The 22,564-nt window shown below is 43.1% G+C and overlaps 1 protein-coding gene across 1 annotated transcript in view; it reads right to left on the bottom strand.

Moving 5' to 3' along the window:
• Positions 1-257: 257 nt before the first annotated feature.
• Positions 258-22,564, bottom strand: part of CCBE1 (collagen and calcium binding EGF domains 1) — a 230,687-nt gene continuing 208,380 nt past the window's right edge. Inside the window, exons 5-11 of the mRNA XM_072133333.1 lie at positions 15,348-15,485; positions 11,498-11,601; positions 5,306-5,426; positions 4,685-4,824; positions 3,903-3,938; positions 2,936-2,971; positions 258-2,357 (exon numbers count right to left, since the gene is read on the bottom strand). Coding sequence (XP_071989434.1) covers positions 2,124-2,357; positions 2,936-2,971; positions 3,903-3,938; positions 4,685-4,824; positions 5,306-5,426; positions 11,498-11,601; positions 15,348-15,485 — 809 coding nt within the window. The 3' untranslated portion in view covers positions 258-2,123. The remainder of the gene's footprint in view (positions 2,358-2,935; positions 2,972-3,902; positions 3,939-4,684; positions 4,825-5,305; positions 5,427-11,497; positions 11,602-15,347; positions 15,486-22,564) is intronic.

Below are 22,564 nucleotides of genomic sequence, written 5' to 3'. Positions count from 1 at the left end.
CCCCTCAAATATTTTTCCCACAACAGAAGTTAGACTCACAGGTCTGTAGTTTCCAGGATCGCTTTTTGTTCCTTTTTTGCATATTTGCACCAGTTTAGTTTCTTGTCATGGGCGAGGTCATGGCAAGCGAAATAGCCTCAAAAAGACTCAATAAGGTAATCAGATGGGAGTCATTACAGGCAGATTTAGAAGCAGGTGGGTCCTAGTGCTAGTCACGTTCCAAAAAGAAAAAAATAAATATTTTTTTACAAACGGCCTTCTTTATTTTGGAAGTCACTGAAATGACCTTTATTTGCCCATAAAGTATAATATAAGACACAGGAACATCAGAATGGAAGGATAATAATATACCACAGAATACACAATCAGTAGTATATAGAAAAAAGTACCTAAATTATGAAAAATATTGTGCAATTTCTTGTAAAAAGTACCTGTTGCTTTTCGTACACGATGGGTTTAGGTACAAAAATTTTTTACAGAAACAAATGTAACACCGACCCTCTGACCCCAATTATCTTATTGCCCTTCTATGATAATTCTGTATTGTCTTTTTTTCTATCCCAAAATCCTACAAATTCACCATTTATCTCCTTATTTATTGGATTAATTTGGGCTTTTCTGTTTAATTTATAGAGAAATGATCATTTATTCTATATTTTTTGGCCAATATGAGTATAATGATTAATATGGTAATGTATCCTGTGGGCTGTCCTAAATTTTATTTGTCATCTGTTACAATGGCCGCTATTTTTTTTTGCAGTTGACTGTTAGTTGATCTAACCATTAAAGGGGTTGTCCGGTCACATCAAGTGGATAGAGGATAACTTACTGATTGGATTAGGTTCCGGTGGTGGGACCCCCATGGATCACAAGAACAGGGGTAAGTTGTACCCCCAAATGAATAGAGCAGCATCTTCTCAATTCATCTCTATGGTAGTGCAGTACTCCGCCACTTCCACTGCGGTGCCATGGATGGTGAATGAAGAGGGAACGCACATGCTTTACCTGCCACTCCATTTATTTGGGGTACAAATGGACCCTTGTTATCTTGATCCTTGGAGGACCCCTTGCTTGGACCCCCACTGATCAGTAATTTATCCCCTTAATGACCAAAAACTATCCATAGGATAGTTCAATAATGAGTAGTTATGAGCAAACCTGAAGTTTGGGTTCGGCTCACACCCCGCCACATTTGTCACAAATATATCTAGTGACCAGTTTACATAGAGGCCTAACTAAATGTCACCCTTTTTTAGCTAAAAATTGTTTTCCTCACATCCCCATTAAATCAACTTTATTATCTTTCCAGATCTACATCCAGATCTAGCAGGAGTCGGAGGGGGCGTGTCCTGCTCGACTGAGTCCAGTGGCTCCTACCCATGCCTCTTCACCATTCTGCCAGGCATGTAATGTTCTCTGTAATCAGAGTGATGTCATGTAAGGTCCTTTACCCACTAACATTTACAAAATCTACCACATCTATGTATCTACTTCTCCTTCTCCTCATCCTCCATGGAGGCTGCTGTGATTTCATGTGATCAGATACATACATGGGGTAGATTTTGCAACTGTTGGGTAAAGGACCTTAGATGACATCAACCCTTGTCACATGACATAAAGTGCTGAATGACTTGCTGAGGATCTGACTGTATGCCAGGTAAGATAACAAAGTTGATTTTATGGGGATGTGAGGGAAACAATTTTTAGGGGACAGTCAGGTTGGATTTGCAATAGAACATCCGCAAAATTTTTTTACAGAAAACTTTTTTTTTGGTTGCTAGTTTTTTTTTTTTAATTTAGAGCAAAGCAACCATTAAATTGGTGTCTATGGGCCTTTGGAAAATTTTCAAAAAAAAATATCCTAACGTCTAAAAGCTGTGAATTTACTTCCTCTGAATACGCATAACCTCCAGACCTCCAGTTGACCTCCATGTAATCCGACTCTCTAAGCGACTGTACAAACGAGAAGCAAAATATTTATACAAATAATAATATTAATAACAATAAATTCAAAAACAAAAAAAAACAAAAATAGATACTCTCCATTATCAGTGCATTGTTTTATACAATTGAAAAAACATATAAAATTATTCCCCAGCCCCAACCCCCTGGTCCGTCGCAGGTTAATGATGGTTCGTTTTGTCTGTTCTTCGGTTCTTTGAGACAGTTCTCTGTTTATAGTCTTCTCCAGAACCAAAGTCCACTGAGTCGTGATGGTTGGAAAACTCTTGCGGTATCGGAAACTCTTCGGCGGAGGAATGTGTCCGGCGGCCAAAAACTTTGTCCTGTAGTTCTGCGATGTCGTTCCGGATGTCGGCCATCATTAGTAACAGGAAGTCGAAGGAACCTGGTGGGCCCTAAGGAGTTAATTTAATATAGATTATTATATACATATAGGTCTGAATAGGTTTACATTGTCTACTGGAGAACAGAAGATTAGTTTGTGTCAAATTAGAGCAAGCGTCTACTACTTTTTCCAGTAACAGCGCCACTCATAGGCTGCGTCTGGTACAGCAGCTCAATTAAAAACTTATTTGAATATTGGAAAGCTATACGCAGACCACAGGGGCAAAAGGGTTTAAGACCCAATGAGGATGTGACTGCCTCCTAAGGGAGGAGTGAATGAGGGGTTTGAGAGAGACTCTGGCTGTCTGCAATTGGCTAATGAGGAATCAGTTCACTCCTAACTCAAGAATTCTCTTCTTCGAGGGGGAACTGGAGGCAAGGACATGTATATGCCAAATACAACTCAGAGAAAATCGGACTCACATGGGGTCATTTGCATGGATACTGAGTTAACTATACAACTGTGGAGCTTTTCAGGCATGGGGCGGAACAATATAGGGATATATGTTTAGTAAGTAGTTTAAGTGACAGGTTCCCTTTTGCCTGGATTCTCTTTTTGGATTCTGATATAAAATATTTTTATACTTACTGGAAGTCCTCTTGGTCCTGGAGCTCCTCGATCACCCTAAAAAAAGTAAAACATGGTTTCAAGACCCAAGTATAAAAAAAACTAAAATTTGTAAAAATTACCACTAAATTTGATACTAAATCGAATTCACCTCATTTGAATCGGCATCTGTTGTAATTATTGTACATGTGGTCAGATCTGTATGTGGGTGATAATAATATAAACTTTATCTTGGAAGGTCAAAATGGGGGCACTATATTTAGGGGAATAATGGAGGGGACATTATCATTGGGGCATAATGAGAATGATATAATGAGTGGGGGCATTAGGTATTGGGTAGAACTTAGTATATTAGTCTGCCCTCTAAATCCATTCCACTTTCTCACGTGGCCCCATGGAAAAATTAATTGCCCACCCCGCCCTTACGGGGTAAAATCGACTTTTTTAGACTGACTCGATATGTGAACAAGGGATGTATCTACGTGTTAGTCAGTATTCCAGACCTATGATAGGTGACAGCCCCCGTAAGAGCGATAATGGAATAGAACTTGGTTTGTACTAAAGGCACAAATGTCCTTCAGTCCGGTTAGTTATTTCATGACAGCTGATCTGGAGCTGGTTACTATATAATACGGTATATATAATATAATTTTATAAGGTAGGGATAACAATGCAATCAATTGGGGGTGAAACTGCTGGGACCCCTATCAATGAGTACAATGGGGGTCTCTACCCCATACCCCTTATTGCTGGAGCAGAATGTTGAGCAGGTGTCCTGAGCAGGGTGAACTCTCAGAATTAGAAAAACCGAAAACCCGACGGATTCGGGTCTGCTCATCTCTAATGGTGGTCTAAGCAGTTGGACCCCCACAAATTAGATTGACAAGATAGGACATAAAATTATACATGGGGCAACCGCTTAAACCCATCTCCCTGCTTCTATAAGCAAATGTGGACTCCTATGATAAAATAATTTTATTCTACTGACCTTTAATCCATCCTTCCCTGGTGCCCCAGGAGGACCCTGAAAATAACAAGATTATTATAGAATCATAATTTACATAGATATGAGAATGAGAGAGATAGATAGATAGATAGATAGATAGATAGATAGATAGATAGGAGATAGATAGATATGAGATAGATAGATATGAGATAGATATGAGATAGATAGATAGATAGATAGATAGATAGATAGATAGATAGATAGGAGATAGATATGAGATAGATAGATAGATAGATAGATAGATAGATATGAGATAGATAGATATGAGATAGATAGATAGATAGATAGGAGATAGATAGATAGATAGATAGATAGATAGATAGATAGATAGATAGATATGAGATAGATAGATAGATAGATAGATAGATATGAGATAGATGGATAGATAGATAGATATGAGATAGATATGAGATAGATATGAGATAGATATGAGATAGATATGAGATAGATAGATAGATAGATAGATATGAGATAGATAGATAGATAGATAGATAGATAGATAGATAGATATGAGATAGATAGATAGATAGATAGATAGATAGATAGATAGATATGAGATAGATAGATAGATAGATAGATATGAGATAGATATGAGATAGATATGAGATAGATAGATAGATAGATAGATAGATAGATAGATAGATAGATAGATATGAGATAGATAGATAGATAGATATGAGATAGATAGGAAATAGATAGATATGAGATAGATAGATAGATACATAATAGATATATAGGAGATAGATACTATACATAGCACTAACCACAGGTCCTCTCCTCCCTTGTTTAATATGAGATAGTTCTGGAGAAGGTCCCATTGGTCCCATGAATCCTCGTGGTCCTGGGGGACCTGGTGGTCCAGGTAGACCAGGCTGACCAGACCCTCCTTTCGGACCAGGTAATCCTTTGGATCAATAATTACAACATAAAATAATTTATTTGTTGAAATCCAGCCAATTAATTTAAGAGAATTCTATAACAATTCACAAATTCAAAGATTTGGGAGGAATTAAATATTCAGTTCTATGTGTAATAACTTATTTCCCCTGCGGGGGCAGTGTGGGGAAAGTGAGGGCCTTGCACTGATCACAGCTGATTGCTGGGGGCTTTCATGTGCTCAGCTAGAGGAATCTTTAAATGCCATAAAGATCTATACTTATACATTTGGGCTCCTCCATGTCTCCTGCCCCCCAGTTATATTTCATTTCCTGTATATTATAGCGATGCATGGATCACTTTTTCCTACTTTTTCCTACGAGTTGGACGTCAGCAGAAATTTGGTCTAAAACCTTCAGTAAATGCAGCTCTTCAGGTGCATATGACCCAGTTTTCTGGTGCAGACAGATAGATCTCCTCCATAAAGTTCAGTGCGGTTCTGGTCTTACCTGGTGGTCCTTGTGCTCCCGGTAGCCCAGGTGGTCCTTGGACGTACATAGTGGAGGCCAATACTTTATCGGCTGCGATGTGTTTGCTGGATTCTGAAACACTATTTGGCAACAATGCGAGCTGGAGGGGAGGAAGCAGAGCAATGACGGGGGTTGTCATCCAAGTCCATCATGTTACATCTCCTACATGCACCCTCATCACACCCGAACTAGTGTTTATTATATAAACATAGCCAAATCACATACTGTGTACGTGGACTACCTCAGCTCTGTAGCCTATGATCTCAATAACCTATGTCCTATGACCTCCGTAACCTATTTTCTATGACCTATGTCCTATAACCTATGTAGCCTATGTCCTATGTACCCTATGTACTATGTCCTATGCAGCCTATGTGCTATGACCTATGTAATCTATGTACCCTATGTACTATGACACCTATGTAGCCTATGTCCTATGACCTATGTAGCCTATGTCCTATGTACCCTATGTACTATGTCCTATGTACCCTATGTACTATGTCCTATGTACCCTATGTACTATGTCCTATGTAGCCTATGTGCTATGACCTATGTAACCTATGTACCCTATGCCCTATGTAATCTATGTGCTATGACCTATGTAATCTATGTCCTATAACCTATGTACCCTATGTACTATGCCACCTATGTAACCTATGTCCTATGACCTATGTACCCTATGTCCTATGTAATCTATGTGCTATGACCTATGTAACCTATGTCCTATAACCTATGTAACCTATGTACCCTATGTCCTGTGACCTATGTACCCATGTCCTCTGACCTATGTAACCTATGTAACCTATGTCCTACGACCTATGTACCTATGACCTATATAATCTATGTCCTATGACCCTTGTAACCTATGACCTCTGCCTATGTTACCATAACAGTCAATCTGGCAGATACAACTTTTGTGCCTTCCACTTAGGATATTATAAGTTACAAATAATCTTGATATAAAAAACTCCTTTGTCTATTTTCTAGGGGGCGGGGTCTGTGTCATTCATTGCAGCTGCCATAAAGCACATAATCCCTGCTAGACAGGAAGGAAGTGCGTGTCTACAAATTGGCCGCCCAATCAGATCACATCATTTTAAGATTTTCTAGACATCATTATCCAGGCTACAGAGAGTTTTACAGGAATTCACTTCCCACAATGCACCATTACTTCCCATCCACTTCAGCCAATTCTGTGGCCTCCCCGGACCACGAGATGTCACCTGTTACATCAGAGGACGGGACATCCTGTGGTCCCATGACACAATGGATAAGTTGGAGAGAGAAGTGTGATCTCCTGGAACGTGTGGCCGTTTTTTGCCATTTTTTACCCCTATGTTTGCACCCTAAAATTTACAAGCTACAAGCCTTTAAAATCATAGACTGGAATATGCAAATTTACCTTAACTCGTTATAGGATCGGGGGAGGGGGGGGGGAGGGGCTTCCTGCAGTCATTGTGCTACATCCCGTAGGATTTGTCTGGCAGACCAGGGGGTCATCAGGGTGACATCAGGACAAGTCAAGCACCTTTGAGGGCATGATTGGGCCAGATAACTGCATGACTCCCCGCCCCCATGACTAGTTCAGGTAAATTTGCATATGCCGAGGTAATAAAAAATCTATAAATTAACTTTTTAGCCTCAGAAAACTCAGAAAGTGCCAATGCTGATAAGTGACCCATTCAGGTTTGGATTTGTCAAATTTGTCCGACCCTTAAACAAAGGTTCTACTACATGAACCCCAACCGGTACAACCTGTGATCGCCCCCCAGTGGCTGCCTTGTGTAATGTATATGCTCCCTCCTCTGTCCACCGGGGAGTTACATGGCAGTGACCAATCATATGACTCTATATACTATATACCGCTATACAGTGTGTTACAGCTAACATCCTATCATTCCTGTGCCACATGTGCTACGTTAATGGACAAAGCCTTGAGGGGCTCCCCGGAATTTGGTATTTTAACATAGATTTAATTAACTCTTTGATGTAGACTAGACATGCGGACTATGTAATGACTGCCTGCACAAAAATGCCCCTAAGTAGTCATCAAAGTCACTCCGAGCTCTTTGCTATATATTAAATCTTTAGGGACAAAGGTATTTTTTTGTATTAGGCAAAACTAGCAATTTTTCTTAAGAATTTGCTTGTATTAATGGCTGCCGTGGCTATTAGCATGATCTTATGGCTTTCTTATGTAGAGTCTGATTTAGTTCTGGTAAATTCTATACTAACTACTATTACAGCTCTGCATCATCTACTAAGTAGTAAGAAGGTTTCAGGTACAACATATGTCTTTATTTCCTCAAGAAGTTTCATGCTCCAGCTAAAGGTATGCTAAAACTATTCTATTCTACAATGATACTGTACACGTATGTTCAACTATAATACTGCCCCCTATGTACAAGAATATAACTACTATAATACTGCCCCCTATGTACAGGAATATAACTACTATAATACTCCCCCCTATGTACAAGAATATAACTACTATAATACTGCCCCTATGTACAGGAATATAACTACTATAATACTGCCCCCTATGTACAAGAATATAACTACTATAATACTGCCCCCTATGTACAGGAATATAACTACTATAATACTGCCCCTATGTACAAGAATATAACTACTATAATACTGCCCCCTATATACAAGAATATAACTACTATAATACTGCCCCCTATATACAAGAATATAACTACTATAATACTGCCCCCTATGTACAGGAATATAACTACTATAATACTGCTCTCTATGTACAAGAATATAACTACTATAATACTGCCCCCTATGTACAGGAATATAACTACTATAATACTGCCCCTATGTACAGGAATATAACTACTATAATACTGCCCCCTATGTACAAGAATATAACTACTATAATACTGCCCCCTATGTACAGGAATATAACTACTATAATACTGCCCCTATGTACAAGAATATAACTACTATAATACTGCCCCCTATATACAAGAATATAACTACTATAATACTGCCCCCTATGTACAAGAATATAACTACTATAATACTGCCCCGTATGTACAAGAATATAACTACTATAATACTGCCCCCTATGTACAAGAATATAACTACTATAATACTGCTCCCTATGTACAAGAATATAACTAATATAATACTGCTCCCTATGTACAAGAATATAACTACTATAATACTGCCCGCTATGTACAAGAATATAACTACTATAATACTGCCCCCTATGTACAAGAATATAACTACTATAATACTGCCCCGTATGTACAAGAATATAACTACTATAATACTGCCCCCTATGTACAAGAATATAACTACTATAATACTGCTCCCTATGTACAAGAATATAACTAATATAATACTGCTCCCTATGTACAAGAATATAACTACTATAATACTGCCCGCTATGTACAAGAATATAACTACTATAATACTGCCCCTATGTACAAGAATATAACTACTATAATACTGCCCCCTATGTACAAGACTATAACTACTATAATACTGCCCCCTATGTACAAGAATATAACTACTATAATACTGCCCGCTATGTACAAGACTATAACTACTATAATACTGCTCCCTATGTACAAGAATATAACTACTATAATACTGCTCCCTATGTACAAGAATATAACTACTATAATACTGCCCCCTATGTACAGGAATATAACTACTATAATACTGCCCCCTATGTACAGGAATATAACTACTATAATACTGCCCCCTATGTACAAGAATATAACTACTATAATACTGCCTCCTATGTACAGGAATATAACTACTATAATACTCCCCATATGTACAAGAATATAACTACTATAATACTACACCCTATGTACAGGAATATACCTACTATAATACTGCCCCCTATGTACAGGAATATAACTACTATAATACTACCCCTATGTACAAGAATATAACTACTATAATACTGCCCCCTGTGTATAGGAATATAACTACTATAATACTGCTCCCTATGTACAAGAATATAACTACTATAATACTGCCGCCTATGTACAAGAATATAACTACTATAATACTGCCTCCTATGTACAAGAATATTACTACTATAATACTGCCCCCTATGTACAAGAATATAACTACTATAATACTGCCCCCTATGTACAAGAATATAACTACTATAATACTGCCCCCTATGTACAAGAATATAACTACTATAATACTGCCTCCTATGTACAAGAATATTATTACTATAATACTGCCCCTATGTACAAGAATATAACTACTTAAATACGGCCCCCTATGTACAAGAATATAACTACTATAATACTTGCTCCTATGTACAAGAATATACCTACTATAATACTGCCCCTATGTACAAGAATATAACTACTATAATACTGCCCCCTATGTACAAGAATATAACTACTATAATACTGCTCCCTATGTACAAGAATATTACTACTATAATACTGCCCCCTATGTACAGGGATATAACTACTATAATACTGCCCCCTATGTACAAGAATATAACTACTATAATACTGCTCCCTATGTACAAGAATATAACTACTATAATACTGCTCCCTATGTACAAGAATATAACTACTATAATACTGCTCCCTATATACAAGAATATAACTACTATAATACTGCCCCCTATGTACAAGAATCTAACTACTATAATACTGCCCCCTATGTACAAGAATATAACTACTATAATACTGCCCCCTATGTACAGGAATATAACTACTATAATACTACCCCCTATGTACAAGGATATAACTACTATAATACTGCCCCCTATGTACAAGAATATAACTACTATAATACTGCCCCCTATGTACAAGAATATAACTACTATAATACTGCCCCTATGTACAAGAATATAACTACTTTACTACTGCCCCCTATGTACAAGAATATAACTACTATAATACTGGCTCCTATGTACAAGAATATACCTACTATAATACTGCCCCTATGTACAAGAATATAACTACTATAATACTGCCTCCTATGTACAGGAATATAACTACTATAATACTGCCCCCTATGTACAGGAATATAACTACTATAATACTGCCCCCTATGTACAGGAATATAACTACTATAATACTACCCCCTATGTACAAGGATATAACTTCTATAATACTGCCCCTATGTACAAAAATATAACTACTATAATACTGCCCCCTATGTACAAGAATATAACTACTGTAATACTGCCCCCTATGTACAAGAATATAACTACTATAATACTGCCCTCTATGTACAAGAATATAACTACTATAATACTACCCCCTATGTACAAGGATATAACTACTATAATACTGCCCCCTATGTACAAGGATATAACTACTATAATACTGCCCCCTATGTACAAGAATATAACTACTATAAAACTGCCCTCTATGTACAAGAATATAACTACTATAATACTGGCTCCTATGTACAAGAATATACCTACTATAATACTGGCTCCTATGTACAAGAATAAAACTACTAAAATACTGCCTCCTATGTACAAGAATATAACTACTATAATACTGCCCCCTATGTACAAGAATATAACTACTATAATACTGCTCCCTATGTACAGGAATATAACTACTATAATACTGCCCCCTATGTACAGGAATATAACTACTATAATACTGCCTCCTACGTACAAGAATATAACTACTATAATACTGCCCCTATGTACAAGAATATAACTACTATAATACTGCCCCCTATGTACAAGAATATAACTACTATAATACTGCCCCCTATGTACAAGAATATAACTACTATAATACTGCCCCCTATGTACAAGAATATAACTACTATAATACTGCTCCCTATGTACAAGAATATAACTACTATAATACTGCCCCCTATGTACAAGAATATAACTACTATAATACTGCTCCCTATGTACAAGGATATAACTACTATAATACTGCCCCCTATGTACAAGAATATAACTACTATAATACTGCCCCCTATGTACAAGAATATAACTACTATAATCCTGCCCCCCATGTACAGGGATATAACTACTATAATACTGCCCCCTATGTACAAGAATATAACTACTATAATACTGCCCCCTATGTACAGGAATATAACTACTATAATACTGCCCCCTATGTATAAGAACATACCTATATATCTGTACAGTATTGGGGTCTCAGCTGTGTGAGTGGGTATTGGGGGATCATGTACCTTCTGTTTTAGCTGTAAGACGGTCTGTTTGATTTGGTGAAATTCCTTACAAGTATCTGAGCAGCTTCCAGGTTTCAGCACGTTGTTGAATTGTTCATATTCTCCTGTAAGTAAAGTGAACTTTGTTAGACTTGAATAAACATCCCTTGCATTGAAAGGGAACCTGTCAGCTGGTGTGAATATAGAGTACTTCAGCCATTGTTAGGTATTGTCCCTGGAGAGATGTGTAATCATAAGTTTGTGTATGTTGTTAGTGGCTGCAGGACTGTGAGATATGGCTTCATATTCCAGAAGGCTTTTCCTTACACTGCTGTGCTCTGTGCTCTCTACAGACAGTGTTAGTTATTGTCCCTGGAGAGATGTGTAATCAGACCTTTGTGTAAATTGTAAGTCGCAGCAGAACTGTGATACATAGATTTATATTCAAGGATTGTATTTCTCCAAGTGCACTGGGGATGTGTTCTCACACTGCTGCGCTCTTAGCTCTCTGCAGCCAGTATTAGGTATCTGTCCTGGAGAGATGTGTAATCAGCTCTCTGTGTATGTTGTTAGTATTCCAGGAGTATATTTCTATAGAAGCTGTAGGGATGTGTTCTCACACTGCTGCGCTCATTCATCTCTTTTGAAGATGCAGAGAACTAAGAGCGCAGCAGTGTGAGGATACGCCCCCTATTCCCTTGATTTGCTCTGGAGGAGGAGTGGTCTAGTGTATTGATGATGTAGGAATGTCACAGTCTGAACAAATAACAAATAAAATATTGATTTTATTTGTGTTTTATTTTTCTCCCATATCCTGCAAAAAAAAAATCACTGTACAGGCAGTCCCTGGGTTACGTATAAGATGGGTTCTTAAGGTTTGTTCTTAAGTTGAATTTGTATGTAAGTCGGAACAGGTATATTTTATCATTTTAAACTACTTTAGATGGTTAACATTTTGTATACAGACAGTCCCCGGGTTACATACAAGATAGGTTCCATAGGTAAGTTGAATTTGTATGTAAGTCGAAACTGAATATTTTATAATTGTGGCTCCAGAGAATTTTTTTTGTCCCGGTGACAATTGGAGTTTCAAAATTTTTTGCTGTAATGGGACCAAGGATTATCAATAAAGCTTCATTACAGACACCTTACAGCTGATCATTGCAGCCTGGGACTAAAGTAAAGCTTCCAGAGAGCTTCACTTGCTATTTTTATACTTTTCTTTTCCTTTACTTTCGTGGTCTTTGCCCTGGCAGGAAAATAAAGCCAAAGCCTTAGTTCTGTCTGCAATCTGAATGATACATTACCAAAAAGATCAAAATATACGATAAATAAACACATGCGGTATAAATTAAACAGGCGGTCCCCTACTTAAGGACACCCGACTTACAGACGACCCCTAGTTACAGACAGACCCCTCTGCCCCCTGTGACCTCTGGTGACCTCTCTGGATGTTACTATAGTCCCAGGCTGCAATGATCAGCTGTAAGGAGTCTGTAATGAAGCTTTATTGATAATCCTTGATCCAATTACAGCTAAAAATGTATAAACTCCAATTGTCACTGGGGCAAAAAATATTATGTCTGGATCTACAATTATAAAATATACAGTTTCGACTTACATACAAATTCAACTTAAGAACAAACCTATGGAACCTATCTTGTACGTAACCCAGGGACTGCCTGTATACAAAATGTTAACCATCTACAGTACCCCCGCTCACCATTCGGTGGCGCTCCTCACATCGCCATGCGCCTCGCTCGCACCTTTCATGTGTGAAAGTGCAAATGTTGCCCCCGTGATCCCCAGATATTTCCAATATAACAAATATTCGCCTGGAATTCTCCGTCCGAGTATTGAAGCGATTTATATGATGGATGCGGTCATGCGGCTCTCGCTGGCCGCGCTGCGCCAATGTGTTTGCAATTTAGATTTGTAACAATAATGATTATTGGTTTAACCCACTGCGATGTATTGCAGGTAATAAATTAAAGGAATATGAAAAGCATAAAACATTTTCTCGAGTGGAGAGAGGGAGGAGCCGCGTTTGATCTGCGCTCGAAGAACACGAGCCATGAAATACTCGGGCAGATATTCATCTTACAGACAGAGTCAATGAGATTAACGCGGCTCTTACTGGAGATACGTGAAACTCGAAATGTTCCAGATCTGACCTGGGGAGGGTGCCGCAGATAGGTGACCCCCGCTCGGAGAATGGTGACCCCCGCAGATAGGTGACCCCCGCTCGGAGAATGGTGACCCCGCAGATAGGTGACCCCTGCTCGGAGAATGGTGACCCCGCAGATAGGTGACCCCTGCTCGGAGAATGGCGACCCCTGCAGATAGATGACCCCCGCTCGGAGAATGGTGACCCCGCAGATAGGTGACCCCCGCTCGGAGAATGGTGACCCCGCAGATAGGTGACCCCCGCTTGGAGAATGGTGACCCCGCAGATAGGTGACCCCCGCTTGGAGAATGGTGACCCTGCAGATAGATGACCCCTGCTTGGAGAATGGTGACCCTGCAGATAGGTGACCCCCGCTCGGAGAAAGGTGACTCCGGAGATAGGTGACCCCCGCAGATAGATTACTCCCGCTCGGAGAATGGTGACCCCGCAGATAGATGATCCCCGATCAGAGAATGGTGACCCCGTAGATAGATGATCCCCGATCAGAGAATGGTGACCCCGCAGATAGATGATCCCCGATCAGAGAATGGTGACCCCGTAGATAGGTGACCCCCGCTCGGAGAATGGTGACCCCGCAGATAGGTGACCCCCGCTCGGAGAATGGTGATCCCCGCAGATAGATGACCCCCGCTCACAGAATGGTGACCCCGCAGATAGGTGACCCCCGCTCGGAGAATGGTGACCCCGCAGATAGGTGACCCCCGCTCGGAGAATGGTGACCCTGCAGATAGGTGACCCCTGCTTGGAGAATGGTGACCCCGCAGATAGGTGACCCCCGCTCGGAGAAAGGTGACCCCGGAGATAGGTGACCCCCGCAGATAGATTACCCCCACTCGGAGAATGGTGACCCCGCAGATAGGTGATCCTCGATCAGAGAATGGTGACCCCGAGATAGGTGACCTTTGCTTGGATAACGGTGACCCCGAGATAGGTGACCCCCACTCGGAGAATGGTGACCCCGCAGATAGGTGATCCCCGATCAGAGAATGGTGACCCCGAGATAGGTGACCCAGAGATAGGTGACCCCCACTCGGAGAATGGTGACCCCGCAGATAGGTGACCCCTGCTTGATTTTTTTTCATATCATTAAAATAAAAAATAAAAAGTTGGACTCTTCTACCGCCAGGAGAACGCACCTTGCTGGATAATATGACTAATGATTGAGGGGCGGAAGCTGAAGTTTGTATTAGGGGATCAATTAAAAGGGTAAAAGTTTGTTTTCACTGTGGGTTCCAAACAATCCAGAGAATGGCGGCTGAAGTTCCCTATATGAATGTCATTCCGGTGCATACCACTGCTTTATTTACATTTACTGGGCTTGTGCCCCTCAATTCATAGGATAATTGGGGATCCCATCAATCAGAAACTTGACCCTTATCCTCTATGCTCACAGTGAGAAAATGTCATCACCAATAAGGAAAATATGAACATAAATTCCTATACATTTGTACACAGCTCCCCCTAGTGGTGACACCAAGTCCTAAAGATTTTGACAATTCTGATGTTATGTGATGTGAAAAGATGGGTGTTGGGGGGGCTTCAACTCTGTACTAGAGGTCCTAGACTCCCACCAGTCGTAATGTACTGAAAATACGTCTATGATTTATGTAATCTGTTTGTTTCTGCACTCTCTATGTGTTTTTAATTTTTTTTTTACATTTTTTTTCTTCTCTAAAGACTTACCTTGATTTCCCTTGGTGCAGGTTTTACCATCTTCTTCTAAGAAGTAACCTTCATGACACTCACACTTGTAGCTTCCCTGAGTGTTGATGCAGATCTGAGAACAGACGGTTTGATTCTTTAGAGCACACTCATCAATATCTGCAAAACACAAAGCCTATCATTAATGGAAAGAAGCTTTACCGGGACCAGGAAGGATGAAGGACTCGGCATTCTCAATGGGGCAGATTTACTTACCCGGTCCATTCGCGATCCAGCGGCGCGTTCTCTGCGGTGGATTCGGGTCCGGCCGGGATTCATTAAGGCAGTTCCTCCAACGTCCACCGGGTGGCGCTGCTGCGCTGAAGAGCATCGGAACGCACACAAGTTCACCGGCCTATTCCTAGTGAAGGTAAGTGCAAGCTCCGCGACACTTTTTTTTTTTTAAATGCGGCGGTTTTTCCGAATCCGTCGGGTTTTAGTTCGGCCACGCCCCCGATTTCCGTCACGTGCATGCCAGCGCCGATGCACCACAATCCGATCGCATGCGCCAAAATCCCGGGGCAATACAGCGAAAATCGGCGCAAATCAGAAATATTCGGGTAACACTACGGGAAAACGCGAATCGGGCCCTTAGTAAATGGCCCCCAATGTCTTCCACCTTAGAAAGGGAGCACACAGTAGGGGTGTAAAGTAGAGATGAGCGAGCACTAAAATGCTTGGGTACTCGTTATTCGAGACGAACTTTTCCCGATGCTCGAGTGCTCGTCTCGAATAACGAGCCCCATTGAAGTCAATGGGAGACTCGAGCATTTTTCAAGGGGACCAAGGCTCTGCACAGGGAAGCTTGGCCAAACACCTGGGAACCTCAGAAAAGGATGGAAACACCACGGAAATGGACAGGAAACAGCAGGGACAGCATGCATGGATGCCTCTGAGGCTGCATAATCGCACCATTATGCCAAAATTATGGGCAACAGCATGGCCATGACAGAGTGACAGAATGAAGCTAGATAGCATCTAAAACATCCAATAATTGACCCTGACACTATAGGGGACGGCATGCAGAGGCAGCGGCAGCAGCGGCAGGCATGGCAACATACCCTAAATGGACTCAGGCTTCAAACCAATGGGTAGCAGAGAGGAACCAAAGGAGGTGAGCAAGAAGCGCTCAAATAATATCGGTACATGATAAAAGTTTGCCAGTATATTTTGTGGATTACACAGCAGGGTGGCGACAAAGTTAACAAGTTTGATGTGGAAGCCATGAAAACAACCCAAAATTCTGCCTGACACAGCTCGTTTGATAAGGCGGCCATGTATGGAGGCAGTGAACTAGTAGTAGATTAAAGGTGCTGCAGTTAAAACTATGTTAGTTGGATCTTGGCATGGAGCTGGCGCTCCGCTGCCAGGCGAGCTTTCGCCAATCCAAGCCCGTGTCTCTAGGCTACTCCCCAAACAGCACTTCTAAGAACCTTTTGTATAAGATCAAGTGTAGTAGCGTTCTTATAAGTTTAGGATATGGCGGGTGAGGGGAATGTAAACAGATGCGCAAGAAGCGCTGAAATAATATCCCTAAATGAAAAAAGTTTGCCAGTATATTTTGTGGATTACACAGCACGGTGGCGACAAAGTTAACAAGTTTGATGTGGAATGCCCTGCAATAGCTCTTGGGCGGTGTGCCTTTTATCACCTAGGCTCAGCAGTTTGAGCACCGCCTGCTGTCGCTTAGCGACGGCACTGCTGCTGTGCCTAGAGCTACCGACTGATGGCGCCATGCCCACGGATGGTATTTCGGAGGAGGAGGAGGTGGAGGAGGGGTGGGAGGAGGAGGAGGCATAGTAGGCCTGAAACACCTGGACCGAGGTAGGCCCCGCAATCCTCTGCGTCGGCAGTATATGACCAGCCCCAGGGTCAGACTCGGTCCCAGCCTGCACCAAGTTAAGTGTAGTAGCGTTCTTATAAGTTTGGAATATGGCGGGTGAGGGGAATGTAAACAGATGCGCAAGAAGCGCTGAAATAATATCCGTAAATGGTAAAAGTTTGCCAGTATATTTTGTGGATTACACAGCAGGGTGGCGACAAAGTTAACATGGAAGCCATGAAAACAATCCAAAATTCTGCCTGACACAGCTCGTTTGATAAGGGGACCATGTATGGAGGCAGTGAACTAGTAGTAGATTAAAGGTGCTGCAGTTAAAACTATGTTAGTTGGATCTTGGCATGGAGCTGGCGCTCCGCTGCCAGGCGAGCTTTCGCCAATCCAAGCCCCTGTCTCTAGGCTACTCCCCAAACAGCACTTCTAAGAACCTTTTGTATAAGATCAAGTGTAGTAGCGTTCTTATAAGTTCAGGATATGGCGGGTGAGGGGAATGTAAACAGATGCGCAAGAAGCGCCTTAATAATATCCATAAATGGTAAAAGTTTGCCAGTGTATTTTGTGGATAACACAGCAGGGTGGCGACAAAGTTAACAACTTTGATGTGGAATCCATGAAAACAACCCAAATTTCGGCCTGACACAGCTCGTTTGATAAGGGGACCATGTATGGAGGCAGCTATATGGACGACTTTTGGAGGTAGCAATGGAGACAATGTGTGGAGGCTGCTATGGAGACAATTCAATTTGGATAGTGCCTGTATGTGGCAGTCCAAAAAAGTTTTCAAACCAGAGGAGCAGGTAGGTGGCCCTCCATAAAAATGGAATAGATTGAGTGCCTGTATGTGGCAGTCCAAAAAAGTTTTCAAACCAGAGGAGCAGGTAGGTGGCCCTCCATAAAAATGGAATAGATTGAGTGCCTGTATGTGGCAGTCCAAAAAAGTTTTCAAACCAGAGGAGCAGGTAGGTGGCCCTCCATAAAAATGGAATAGATTGAGTGCCTGTATGTGGCAGTCCAAAAAAGTTTTCAAACCAGAGGAGCAGGTAGGTGGCCCTCCATAAAAATGGAATAGATTGAGTGCCTGTATGTGGCAGTCCAAAAAAGTTTTCAAACCAGAGGAGCAGGTAGGTGGCCCTCCATAAAAATGGAATAGATTGAGTGCCTGTATGTGGCACTCCCAAAAAAGTTTTCAAACCAGAGGAGCAGGTAGGTGGCCCTCCAGAAAAATGGAATAGATTGAGTGCCTGTATGTGGCACTCCCAAAAATTGTTTAAAACAGAGGACCGGGTCGGTGGCCCTCCATAAAAATTAAATGCATAGAGTACTATAGCTAGAGCCAGTGGGCCCTGTCAAAAAATAGCCAGTTTCCTCTGCTTTACTGTACAAAGAGGAGGAGAAGGAGGAAAATGAGGAGGAGGAGGAGTGGATAAATTATTCAGGTTGAGCTTCCTTCACCTGGTGGAGATTGGAAATTAGGAGAAATCCAGGCTTTATTCATCTTGATAAGCGTCAGCCTGTCAGCGCTGTCAGTCGACAGGCGTGTACGCTTATCGGTGATGATGCCACCAGCTGCACTGAAAACCCGCTCGGACAAGACGCTAGCGGCAGGGCAGGCAAGAACCTCCAAGGCGTACAGCGCCAGTTCGTGCCACATGTCCAGCTTTGAAACCCAGTAGTTGTAGGGAGCTGTGTGATCATTTAGGACGATGGTATGGTCAGCTACGTACTCCCTCAACATCTTTCTGTAAAGATCAGCCCTACTCTGCCGAGACTGGGGACAGGTGACAGTGTCTTGCTGGGGTGACATAAAGCTGGCAAAAGCCTTGTAAAGCGTACCCCTGCCAGTGCTGGACAAGCTGCCTGCTCGCCTACTCTCCCTCGCTACTTGTCCCGCAGAACTACGCCCTCTGCCGCTAGCGCTGTCAGAAGGGAAATACTGTTTCAGCTTGTGCACCAGGGCCTGCTGGTATTCATGCATTCTCACACTCCTTTCCTCTCCAGGGATGAGAGTGGAAAGATTTTGCTTGTACCGTGGGTCCAGGAGAGTGAACACCCAGTAATCGGTGCTGGAATAAATTCTTTGAACGCGAGGGTCACGGGATAGGCAGCCTAGCATGAAATCTGCCATATGCGCCAGAGTACCAACGCTTAAGAATTCACTCCCCTCACTGGCCTGACTGTCCATTTCCTCCTCCTCCAACTCCTCCAACTCCTCTTCTTCTGCCCATACACGCTGAACAGTGAAGGACTCAACAATGGTCCCCTCTTGTGTCTCACCAACATTCTCCTCCTCTTCCTCCTCATCCTCCTCCACCTCCACCTCCTCCGATATGCGCTGAGAAACAGACCTGAGGGTGCTTTGGCTATCAACAAGGGAATCTTCTTTCCCCATCTCTTGTGAGGAGCGCAAAGCTTCCGACTTCATGCTGATCAGAGAGTTTTTCAACAGGCCAAGCAGCGGGATGGTGAGGCTGATGATGGCGGCATCGCCACTGACCATCTGTGTTGACTCCTCAAAGTTACTCAGCACCTGACAGATATCAGACATCCACGTCCACTCCTCATTGTAGACTTGAGGAAGCTGACTGACCTGACTACCAGTTCTGGTGGAAGTTGACATCTGGCAGTCTACAATCGCTCGGCGCTGCTGGTAAACTCTGGATAACATGGTCAGTGTTGAATTCCACCTCGTGGGCACGTCGCACAACAGTCGGTGAGCGGGCAGTTGGAGGCGGCGCTGCGCTGCCCTGAGAGTGGTAGCATCTGGGCTGGACTTCCTGAAATGCGCACAGATGCGGCGCACCTTCGTGAGCAAATCAGACAGATTGGGGTATGTCTTGAGGAAACGCTGAACTATGAGATTTAACACATGGGGCAGGCATGGCACATGTGTCAGTCTGCCGAGTTGCAGAGCCGCCACCAGGTTACGGCCGTTGTCACACACAACCATGCCTGGCTTCAGGTTCAGCGGTGCCAGCCACAGATCAGTCTGCGCCGTGATGCCCTGTAATAGTTCTTGGGCGGTGTGCCTTTTATCGCCTAGGCTCAGCAGTTTGAGCACCGCCTGCTGTCGCTTAGCGACGGCACTGCTGCTGTGCCTAGAGCTACCAACTGATGGCGCCATGCCCACGGATGGTCGTTCGGAGGAGGAGGTGGAGGAGGGGTGGGAGGAGGAGGAGGCATAGTAGGCCTGAAACACCTGGACCGAGGTAGGCCCCGCAATCCTCGGCGTCGGCAGTATATGACCAGCCGCAGGGTCAGACTCGGTCCCAGCCTCCACCAAGTTAACCCAATGTGCCGCCAGCGATATATAGTGGCCCTGCCCGGCAGCACTCGTCCACGTGTCCGTGGTCAGGTGGACCTTGTCAGAAACGGCGTTGGTCAGGGCACGGATTATGTTGTCTGACATGTGCTGGGGCAGGGCTGGGACGGCACATCGGGAAAAGTAGTGGCGGCTGGGGACCGAATACCGAGGGGCGGCCGCCGCCATGAGGCTGCGAAAGGCCTCGGTCTCTACTAGCCTATAGGGCAGCATCTCCAGGCTTAGCAATCTGGAGATGTGCACATTAAGGGCTTGGGCGTGCGGGTGGGTTGCACTATATTTGCGTTTCCGCTCCAGCGTCTGGGGTATGGAGAGCTGAACGCTGGTGGATGCTGTGGAGGATCGTGGAGGCGACGATGGGGTTTTTGTGGCAGGGTCCTGGGCAGGGGGCTGACTATCAGCTGACACAGGGGAAGGAGCAGTGGTGTGCGCGGCCGGAGGTGAACGCGCTTGTTGCCACTGAGTGGGGTGTTTAGCATTCATATGCCTGCGCATACTGGTGGTAGTTAAGCTAGTAGTGGTGGAACCCCTGCTGATCCTGGTTTGGCAAATGTGGCACACCACAGTCCGTCGGTCATCCGGTGTTTCCTTAAAGAACCTCCAGACTTCTGAAAATCTAGCCCTCGCCGCAGGAGCCCTCGCCACGGGAGCTTCACTAGTTGACACATTTGGCGCTGATGCACCAGCTCTGGCCCTGCCTCTCCGTCTGGCCCCACCACTGCCTCTTCCAACCTGTTCTGGTCGAGGACTCTCCTCCGTCTCAGAAGCACTGTGTTCACCCGGCCTCTCAACCCAGCTTGGGTCTGTCACCTCATCATCCTCCGATCCCTCAGTCTGCTCCCCCCTCGGACTTCCTGCCCTGACAACAACTTCCCCACTGTCTGACAACCGTGTCTCCTCATCGTCGGACACCTCTTTACACACTTCTTCCAGTACGTCAACAAGGTCATCATCACCCACAGACTGCGACTGGTGGAAAACCTGGGCATCGGAAAATTGCTCATCAGCAACCGGACAAGTGGTTTGTGACTGTGGGAAGGGTTCAGAAAACAGTTCCTCAGAGTATGCCGGTTCAAATGGCAAATTTTGCTGGGAGGGGGCAGACTGGGGGGGAGGAGGCTGAGGTGCAGGAGCTGGAGGAGTGCCGATTTCGGTGACATGGGTGGACTGCGTGGAAGACTGACTGGTGGACAAATTGCTCGAAGCATTGTCAGCAATCCACGACATCACCTGTTCGCACTGTTCTGGCCTCAACAGTGCTCTACCACGAGTCGCAGTAACTTCAGACATGAACCTAGGGAGTGTAGCTCTGCGGCGTTCCCCTGCTCCCTCATCAGCAGGTGGTGTCTCACCCCGCCCAGGACCACGGCCTCTGACCCCTGCAGTAGTTGGACGCCCACGTCCCCGCCCTCGTCCTCTACCCCTAGCCCTCGGGTTAAACATTTTGAAAATGAGAGTTATAACTTTTTTTTTTTTTTTTGTGTGTGTTTTTTAGTTTTTAAAACCAAACGATGCTATCCTATTGCTATGGCTATTTTCTAGCCAAGTATTACAGCACACTACTATGCCAGATGAGATGACGCTGAGTTATGAAAAAAATAAACGTAAAATAAAAAAGGAAATGGCAGACTGTGCCTAATTGAAATACAACCCCGGGCCCTAATAAATTTTCCCACTTCGGTCTTTGCGATGGATATGTGCGTCACTAAGCGCAAAACACAGTGGTCGCAAGTCTCACTACAAATTGCTCACAATTTCCTAGTAGATGCACTGCAGCAAGTACAGCCACCAGCAGATCAACCAGAAATCAAATATATAGAACGCTACTGTAGGCGTAAGTAAGACGTTTGGATTCTCCTATGGCTATTTTCTAGCCAAGTATGAAAGCACACTACTATGCCAGATGAGATGACGCTGAGTTATTAAAAAAATAAACGTAAAATAAAAAGAAACTGGCAGACTGTGCCTAATTGAAATCAAACCCCTAATAAATTGTCCCACTTTGGTGTTTGAGGTGGATATGTGTGTCACTAAGAGCTA

Source organism: Engystomops pustulosus, chromosome 1 (genome assembly GCF_040894005.1).
Source record: "Engystomops pustulosus chromosome 1, aEngPut4.maternal, whole genome shotgun sequence".
In the NCBI taxonomy this organism is placed as follows: domain Eukaryota; kingdom Metazoa; phylum Chordata; class Amphibia; order Anura; family Leptodactylidae; genus Engystomops; species Engystomops pustulosus.
Note: the sequence above shows the minus strand (reverse complement) of the source record. Positions and strands in the feature narration are given on the sequence as shown.